The sequence below is a fragment of the Pipra filicauda genome, unplaced genomic scaffold (assembly GCF_003945595.2).
Source record: "Pipra filicauda isolate LSUMZ 115617 unplaced genomic scaffold, ASM394559v2 scaffold675_size221767_pilon, whole genome shotgun sequence".
NCBI classification, from domain to species: Eukaryota; Metazoa; Chordata; class Aves; order Passeriformes; family Pipridae; genus Pipra; species Pipra filicauda.
In genome coordinates, this window is record NW_024104837.1 from 110,182 (window position 1) to 119,054 (window position 8,873).

The following is an 8,873-nucleotide window of genomic DNA, read 5'->3' on the forward strand; positions in this document are numbered from 1 at the left end:
GGGGAGTGGGGAGCTGGAAAGACCACACGTGGAAAGAGCAAGAGCCCTTGGCCCTGGCCCTGCTGCTGGGCTGGGAATCTCTTCCCTCCTCCTCTGCACAAAGGCATTGCCCCTGCAGCTCCAGAGAAGGGCTGAGGAAGCATCTTGGACACACAAGTCAGTGCAGGGCACATGATTTTCTTGAAATACACAGTGATCGTGGCACCTCAGTGTGTCTGTGCACAGCAATGGTAGGTACTGGTGTAGCAATAGATGACTAATGACATTCCTTTATGGAAAACAGTAACACAAGTGAAGAAAAAAAAGGAATGCAAATATAAAATACACCAATACAAGAACAAAATGGACACGTGGCACAAAGCAGTCTGACATCCTGGATGCTGTGAAGAAGAAAAAAGGCACTTCATTGCTTCTGAAAAGTATCCAGTCATTTTCCTCCAGGCACCCTTGAGGTCCTGGTTCCTCCTGGGGGGGTTCAGTGCTGGAGGCACCACCGAGTCCAGAACTGACCTCAGCAGTTCCAGCAGCAGGGAGGAGATGGAGGGGGGCTTCAGGTGGGCAAACCTGACAGTGCTGACAAACAGGGAGACCACAGCCAGGGGAGGCAGGCCCGTGGAAAAGGCTCTAAAAAACCCTCCCCGAAGTTCACTCCCTCTGCACTTTGGGGTTCTGGGGGTCCCCCCGTTCAGGCTCTTGGAGGTCCCTCGTGTTTTGGGGGCCCCCTCTCCGGGGTTCTGCCTTTTCCGGGCTGCTGGAGATGCCGGGAATCCCAGGGGTCCCCCCTCTCGGAGCCCCTCTTCCAGGAGCCGGGGGTCCCCGGCCCCCCCACCCCTCTGGGCTCCCCCTCTCCGCGCTTCCCCTCCCGCCCCCCCAGGCTGCCGGGGGTCCCCCAGCTCCGCTGTCGCCCCTCTCTGCTCTCCCCACTCCGGGGGCCCTAAAAAAGGGGCTCGTCGCGTCCCCCCCCGCCGGCACCGGGCTGACAATGGGGGCGGCGGGGCCTGACCCCGCAACACCGACCCCCACCGCGGGGGGGTCCCCGCATCCCCCCGCCCACCTCCCGCCTCTGCCGGGAACCCACCCCGGGATCCCCCCCAACAAAACCAAAACACCTCCCGGGGACCCCCCGAGGTCCCCCCGAGGGCCATTTGCGGCTCAGCCCCAAACATCCCCCCCAAAACCCCCCGCACACCCCCAACCCATCGCAGCCGAGCTCCCCCTCCCCGCCCGCTCAGGGGGGCGATGCTCCTCCTCTTCCTCCTCCTTTGCCTCTGCCCGCTCCTCCTCCCCCCGCTCCATCCCCGAGCCGGGAGCTCGAGGTGAGTTGGGGGGCCCCGATGGCAAAGGGGCAGAGGGGAAGGAGAAGAGGGGCTGGGAGCCCCAAAGTGAGCGAGAGAGGGGGTGGGTCACTGCCAAAGCAGCGGGGGGCGACGGGCAAAGGGGGGGAGAGGGGAAGAAGGGGAGGTGGGAGAGCGGCAAAGGGGTTCCCGTGGGGGTCCCTTCGTGTCCCCACAGCTCGATCCCTGGAGAGGAGGGACCCCCGGGCCCCAGCGGCTGATGGGGGCCGGGATGTTTGTTGGGAATTCCCGGCAGGCCGAACAAAGGCCCCGGCCACGCGTCGGGAACTCTTTGATTGTCCCCAACGGTGGCGGGAGTTCCCCAATTCCCGCCCCCCAAAGTGGGGAGATGGGAGAGGGGGAAGCCTGGGAGTGTTTTTGGGGTGAGTGTTGGGGCTGTCGGGGGGCAGAGTGCTGGGGAAGGGGGTTTTGGGGGATGCCAGGGCCGAGGAAAGGGGAGTGCGGGGCTCTGGAGAGGTGGGATGGGGGGTCCGGGGAGATCCCCTGGCCAGGGGTCGGCGGTGTGGGGGAAAGGGAGGTGCTGGGGGTCGGGAGAATGGCCAGAACCCGGGGTTCAGGGGGTCCCCCCGTGTTCCAAAGAAAAGGGTCTTGTGGGTTGTGGAAAAGGCAGGCCTGGGGGTGCAGGGGGTAGCAGCGTGAAGGAAAAGCAGGGCCTGGGGGCTGGGAGAGGCGGGCTGGGCGGGAAAGGGGGTTGCAGGGGGGTCTTAGTGCAGAATAAGGGGGTGCCAGGGGGTTCCTGTGGCCAGGAATGGGGGTTTGGGGTGTCCCAGAGGGAAGGCAAAAGGGGGGATGTAGAGACTGGGAGAGGAGGCCCAGGGGGTCTCTCGGGTCCTTGTGTCCAGGAAAGGAGGGTGCAGGGGCCTCCAGTGTGAGGGAAAGGGGGTTCAGTGGGTGGGGAGAGCCGGGATGTGCAGGAAGGGCAGTTCAGGGGGTGCCGGGTGTTGAGGAAAGGAGGGGTTGGGGAGTGGGAAAGGCAGGAGTGGGGGTGGAGGGGGTGGCAGGGTGAAGGAGAAGGGAGGGTGTGGGGACTTGGAGAGGTGGGATGGCTGGGAAAGGGGGTGCAGGGGGGTCCTGGAGCTGAGGAAGGGGGTGAGAGTCCCAGTGGTGGAGAGGAGGTGCAGGGGGGTCGTGATGGGCAGGAATGGGGTCCAGGGAGTGCCAGGGTAAAGGAAAAGGGAGTCTGGGAGAGGCGGGATGGCTGGGAAAGGGGGTGCAGGGGGTTCTGTAGCCGGGGAAGTGGGTGCAGGGGGTGGTGGTCTGGATAAGGGGGTGCAGGGGGGATCTGGTGTCCAGGAATGAGGTGTTCAGGGGGTCCCTGGGACACTCCAGGACCACTCTACAGGATATGCCAGGAGTGGGGAACTGAGGAGACAGGGAGATTTGGGGGTCAGAGTGGTCCCAGGGTCAAGGAAAGGGAGAAACGGGGAGAGCTGTGAGAACTGGGAAGGGGCTCCAGGGGGTCCCAGGGTCAAGGAAAAGAGGGTCTGAGGATGAGATGAGGTGGGATAGCCAGGAATGGGGGGCCAGGGCTCTCCAGGGTGAAGGAAACAGGGGGATCGAGGGACTGGGATGAAACAAAGCAAGGCCTGAAGAGTTAACTTAGAATGCATGCTCTGAGCAAAGAAACAAAGAACTAAGTTTCAAGGACTAGTGGAAGATAACACATACATAAATCTGACACACTGACACAAAAGAACAGAAAGTAAGAGCTCCAAAAATGCTAACACACACATAAATAGACATATGGAAGGAACACAGGGAGATAAGGGGAAAGAGAAGGGCCAGAGTCCAGAATCTCCTGCCAAATATCAGAAACTCCTGCCAAATACATGTTGGAGTCAGCCAAATTAAGGAAAGTTCAAAAGTTTACCCAAGAAAGAGGAGTAAAGCGACTACCCCTGAAGCTGAAGTAACAGGATGTACCCCCGAAATTCTCCACAAAATTATGACCGCACTCCTGCCTCCGCCTTAACTCCACCTGCTATGAATATTATAACTAGATGTTGCAATAATATGAATATGCATAAAATGATGATGTAATCTCTCGCAAAAATTGTATAAATAGTCTGGCTTTTCACTGAGTGCTTTGAAACTCTTTGTCCAGCGCGAGCTGGGAGTTCCCCAATGTTGCATAAAATAATTACCTTGCTGCTTAAAGACTAAACCTTGTCTCTGAGCAGTTCCTTTGTGCCTTTTGGGGCACAAATTCGGCATCAGGGAGAGGTGGGATGGTGAGGAAAGTGGGGGCAGGGGGGTCCTGGAGTCAAAGAAAGAGGGGTGTGGGGTCTGGAAAACTGGGACTGGCCAGGCAGGGGGGGCCCAGGCCTGGAGGAGCAGGAAGAGGAGGAGGAAGAGGCGGTGGGGGCTGCTGAGACCCCCGGAGTGGGGAGAGCGGAGAGGGGCGATCCCGGCACCGCGAGACCCCTGTCAGCCTGGAAGGAGGGGGGGAACCTGCAGAGAGGGGAGGGTTGGGAGTGCAGGAACCCTGAAATGGGGGCCTGGAGAGGGGGTACCCTTGGGAGTCCTGGTACACTGAAGTGGGGAGCCTGGAGAAGGGGGAGTGCTGGGACCCCCGTCAGCCCAGCCAGGGGGACCCCAGAGAGAGGGGACCCCTGTGATTTCTGGGACCCACAGCAGCCTGGAGAGGGGGAGACCCAATAGAGGTGGGACCCCTGAGAGCCCCAGCACCCCAAAGCAAGGAGTCAGGGGAGAAGGTACCCCTGGGGCCTCCAAAACCCCCCTCATCCCTAAGCAGGGGGACCTTGGAGAAGAGGGAACTGCAGGACCTCCAGCAGCCCAGAGAAGGGGGTCCCCCAGAATACCAAAGTGGGAAGACCCTCCGTATTCCTGGGACCCCCTGCAGCCCAGAGAGGGCGGGACCTTGGAGAGGGGGGACCTCCAATACATGTGGGACCCCCAGCAGCCCAAACGGGGGGCCCCCAGAAACCCAAAGTGGAGAGACCTGAGATGGGGAACTCCTGGAAGGGTTTTTTTGGTCTGAACCTTGGAGTTTCGGGGGGGGGTTGGCTGAGACTTGGTGTTTAGGAGTTTTTTATGGACACAAGGTGCTTGGTGACTTCTAGAGATGGACTTGGGCGGGAGGAACCCCCAACCCAATGTGCTCACCTCTTGTTTTTCCCCCCCATCAGGATTTCTCCTTCCCAAAGCTTGGCCAGATGAAGGAGGCTGCGAGGAAGAGGAAGATGCCACAGGCCCCCCGGGCAGGTGAGGAGGAAGTCAGTCCCCCTTTGCCCTGTCTTGTCCTGTATCTCCCAGCCCAGCATTGCCCCCGGCTGCAGGACAACCCCGCTGCCGCTGCCGTCCTGCCGGGGCCGGATTTGGGGGGATGTCCTTGGCCTTCCCTCTGGGCTGGAGGCAAATCCCCTCCCTGTCCTTCTTCCTTCCACTCCTTGTTCCTTTTCCTTCCTTCTTCCTTCTCCTTGTTTTTCCCTCTCCTTCCTCATGTTTTTTCCTTTCTCTCCTTCCTTCTCCTTCCTTTCTCTCCTTTTTCTTTCTGTTCCATCTTCTCCTTCCTTTTCATCATTCCTTGTCTCCTTGCTCCTTCCTTCTCTCAGGACCAGCGTGGCCAGCAGGACCAGGGCAGTGGTTCTTCCCCTGTACTTGGCACTGGTGAGGCCACACCTCGAGTGCTGTGTCCAGTTCTGGGCCTTCTTCTTCCTTCCTTCTTCTTCCTTCCTTCTTCCTTCCTCTCCTTGTTGCTTTTTCTTCTTGTTCTTTCCCTTCATATTCCTTCCTCCTCTTTTTCCTTCTCTACCCTCCTTCCTCTCCATCTTCCTTCTCCTCCCCCTTCCCTCTGGGCTGGAGGCAAATCCCCTCCCTGTCCTTCCTTCCTGCCCCAGGCCCCGAGCTGAGGACGGAGGGCACGGAGGACAAATCCCCCCGGCAGACCCTGGTGGGAGAGGCCGTTTTGAAGGGCTCCACGGCACAGGAAGGCAGCGGGGAGGAAAAGAGCAGGAGATCCTTCAGGAGGAGGGGCTCCAAAGCCAGCCCAGGGTGCTCTGAGGAGGAAAGACCCAGCCTGTACTGGGAAGGTGGCCGGAGCTTGAGCCGGAGCTCCGAGCTGGTGGTGCAGGAGCGCGTCACTGCCGTGGAGAAGACCTACAAGTGCCCCAGCTGTGGGAAGAGCTTCTGCAACAGCTCCAACCTCCTTGCCCACCAGCGTGTCCACACGGGGGAACGGCCCTACGAGTGTGCGGAATGTGGGAAGACCTTCATCTATGGCTCCCACCTCTTCACCCACCGCCGGGTGCACACGGGGGAACGGCCCTACAAGTGCTTGGAATGCGGGAAGGGCTTCAGCGTCAGCTCCCGCCTGATCCGCCACCAGCAGATCCACACTGGGGAACGGGGGCCCCAGCCCTACAAATGTGGGGAATGCAAGAAAAGCTTCACATACAATTCTCAACTCGTCATCCACCAGCGCATGCACACGGGGGAGAAGCCATACAAATGTGGGGAATGCAAGAAAAGGTTTAGAGACAGCTCCGGCCTCATCACCCACCAGCGCATGCACACGGGGGATAAGCCCTACAAGTGCTCAGAATGTGAGAAGAGCTTCAGCGTCAAATCCAACCTGACCCAGCACCAGAAGACCCACACTGAGGAATGGCCCTACCAATGTCTCGAGTGTGGGAAGAGGTCTCGGAGCAGCTCGGACCTCCTCAAGCACCAGCAGACACACACGGATGAGAGGCCCTTCCGCTGCACTGACTGCGGGAAGGGCTTCAAACGCAACTTCACCCTCGTGAAGCACCGGCACAGCCACACCGGGGAGAGGCCCTACAAGTGTGAGGAGTGTGGGAAGAGCTTCAGGCAGAGCTCTGACTTGATGACACACCAACGGACCCACCAGTAAGAGAAGCCCTGCGAGTGCCCCGACTGCGGGAAGAGCTTCATCTGCTGCTCCAACTCCATCACCTGTCGGAGGACTCACCTTGGGAACAGGCTTGGTGACCCACATTCCCAGTGACCCACCTTGGGAAGACCCCTGGCTGGTGGACTGTGGCAGGATAGTCCCAGCCTGGCCAGGCCCAAGGTCCAATCAAGCTCATAATCAAGCTGTCATACCAGATCAACTGCTGGAGCCAGGGTGTTGTCTCGGTGTTAACTCTGCTAAAACCATCCTGGTTGGTCCAACGTTGAACACACACCCTGCTGGTTGAAGTCTGAGTTGACAGATAAGCTGAGAGCTGGCTTGGAAAGGTGGGCCTGGCACTCACCTATAAAAAGTCCAGTCCCCTCTCATGCAGTCGGGTTCTTCCTGACAAAACCCTCTCTGGGGGGTGTGTGGAGATTCCTCCCTTGGCTGGGGACGCCCTCCAAGGTCACTCCTTGAGGCTGAGAGGAAGATCTCCCCACGAGCATTGGTCTGGGTGAGTTACATCAGATCTCTACTTAATAATTATTTGTTTTCCAGCTTTAGTAGAACTGCTTCAATAAATGCTTTGTTACAGTGCCCTGTACTGCTTTATGCTGTATTAGACTCTACTAGTAGACTTTTAGTGTTTATATTGTTTTAGTGTTTCTGTTGTGCAGTAAATAGTTCTGATTAGGGGTTTTTGTCTGATCATTTGTATAAAGTACATTATTCATTTTATATAAATATTCTTGTTTTGCCATCATTAAAACCTGCAGGACAAAGTGGTTTAAGAGCTCTTTAATTCCTTTAAATTTAAACTGTGAACACAGTCTGGGGCTAAGAGAGGATTCAGCTGCACCCAAACCCTTCCCTGGGAAGGAGTTCAGAAAGCCAGGGAGTCCTTCCTGCACCTCCAGACTCTCTGGCAGGGCTTTGCTTTTTAAAACTTAGTCTGAGCCTTCCACTTTCCCGTGACAGGGTCTCCACATCCTCCTGGTTCCCCTTGTGTCGTGGTTTGACCCTGGCCAGATGCCAGGGGCCTGTTGAAACCACTCCACTACCCTCCTGTCTGAGTGTAAATAGACTGGAATGTTTTGCTAAGGAGGATGAGTTATGAAGTAGACCAAACTCCTCTCTCAGCAATTGTAAATCCAAATTAAGAGGCTCCAATCGAAGAAGTATGGAAAAAAGGAAGAGATAACAGCCCTTTATTAAAGGATATTTGTGTATTGGCAAAACCAGCAAAAGAACACAAAACCAACTAAACAATAATCCTGTGCCCAAAAACTCCCCTTCCAAAAAAGGAAAGAGTTTGATACTTCCCTGTGCTCTGGCGCAATTCCAATCCCAGTTGGCAGGAGCTGTTGGATCCCTGGAGGGGCGGGGCCTGCAGTGCTGGGTGTTGGCCAGCAGGGGGCGCTGTTGGATCCTTGGAGGGGCGGGGCCTGCAGTGCTGGGTGCTGCCAGCAGGGGGCGCTGTTGGATCCCTGGAGGGGCGGGGCCTGCAGTGCTGGGTGTTGGCCAGCAGGGGGCGCTGTTGGATCCTTGGAGGGGCGGGGCCTGCAGTGCTGGGTGCTGCCAGCAGGGGGCGCTGTTGGATCCCTGGAGGGGCGGGGCCTGCAGTGCTGGGGGTTGGCCAGCAGGGGGCGCTGTTGGATCCCTGGAGGGGCAGGGCCGCAGAGCTGGGTGTTGGCCAGCAGGGCGCTGTTGGATCCCCGTAGGGGCGGGGCCCTGCAGGCTCGGTGTTGGCCAGCAAGGGGCGCTGTGTGATCGCTAAGGAAGCGGGGCCTGCAATGCGCGGTGTGGGCCAGCAGGGGGCGCTGTTGGATCGCAGCAAAGCCAAAAATGGAATTGGTTGTTTTCCCCCCCGCCCCCAGGACGGGTAGGGGAAAGGGGAAAGAAGGGGGCGTTGTTCTTTCCCACTAAAACTCACGCTGTCTGTGCCTGGCTGGTGGTCCAGGACTCCCCTTTTTTCGTCCGTGAGTCAAAAAAACTGTCCGATGGAATCTGAGCAGATTGGGGCTGGAGACAGAGCAGCGTGCAGGCAAGCCGAGGCCGGAGGGCAGCCAGATGACCAGGTCGAGAGCAAAACGGCCTCAGAGCTTTTTCCAACACACACACCCCTTGCCTCCATTAAGGCAAAAAGTGAAGTGCCACTTTCCAAGGAGAGGAGGGGAGAAAAAAACTCCTCATGAGTCCCCCCCAGCCCCAGAGAGAGCTGTCAGGCTGGAATGTAGTTCTGCCAGCCAGCTCCTTTGGGTAGGTAATCACCCAAGGCAGAAAACTGTCCTCCCCATTCAACATCCCTCCCCCACAGGCAGCAGGGGAAAGAAAATTCCCTTTGGTTTTTTAGAACAAGTAAACCCGTGACACTGGGGAACAAATCCCCCAATGTATTTCCCCCCATCTCTACACTGTCATCTCCTTTGAACACTAGGCTGGGCAGGGATTCTTACTGTCATTGGATCTCTGTGAACACAAACAGAGCTGTCCTTGGGGGCTGAATGACTGCAAGGCTCATAAGTGAACACAGCAGTGAGGACTTGTGCTCCACATCCCAGCAGCTGTGTCACAGGGAACTGTGTTACTGGTAAATTTCCTTGAATCTGGCGCAGTGCTACAGACAGAGCCCATTCATC

General features: G+C 57.8%; 1 protein-coding gene across 1 annotated transcript; it reads left to right on the top strand.

Annotated features, from left to right (window-relative positions):
* Nucleotides 1-3,845: 3,845 nt before the first annotated feature.
* Nucleotides 3,846-7,097, top strand: LOC113997213 (zinc finger protein 239-like). Its single transcript, XM_039388681.1, has 3 exons — nucleotides 3,846-3,864; nucleotides 4,505-4,580; nucleotides 5,313-7,097. The coding sequence occupies exons 1-3, from the start codon at nucleotides 3,846-3,848 to the stop codon at nucleotides 6,229-6,231; spliced, it is 1,014 nt and encodes a 337-aa protein (XP_039244615.1). The 3' UTR covers nucleotides 6,232-7,097.
* The last annotated feature ends 1,776 nt before the right edge of the window (nucleotides 7,098-8,873 follow it).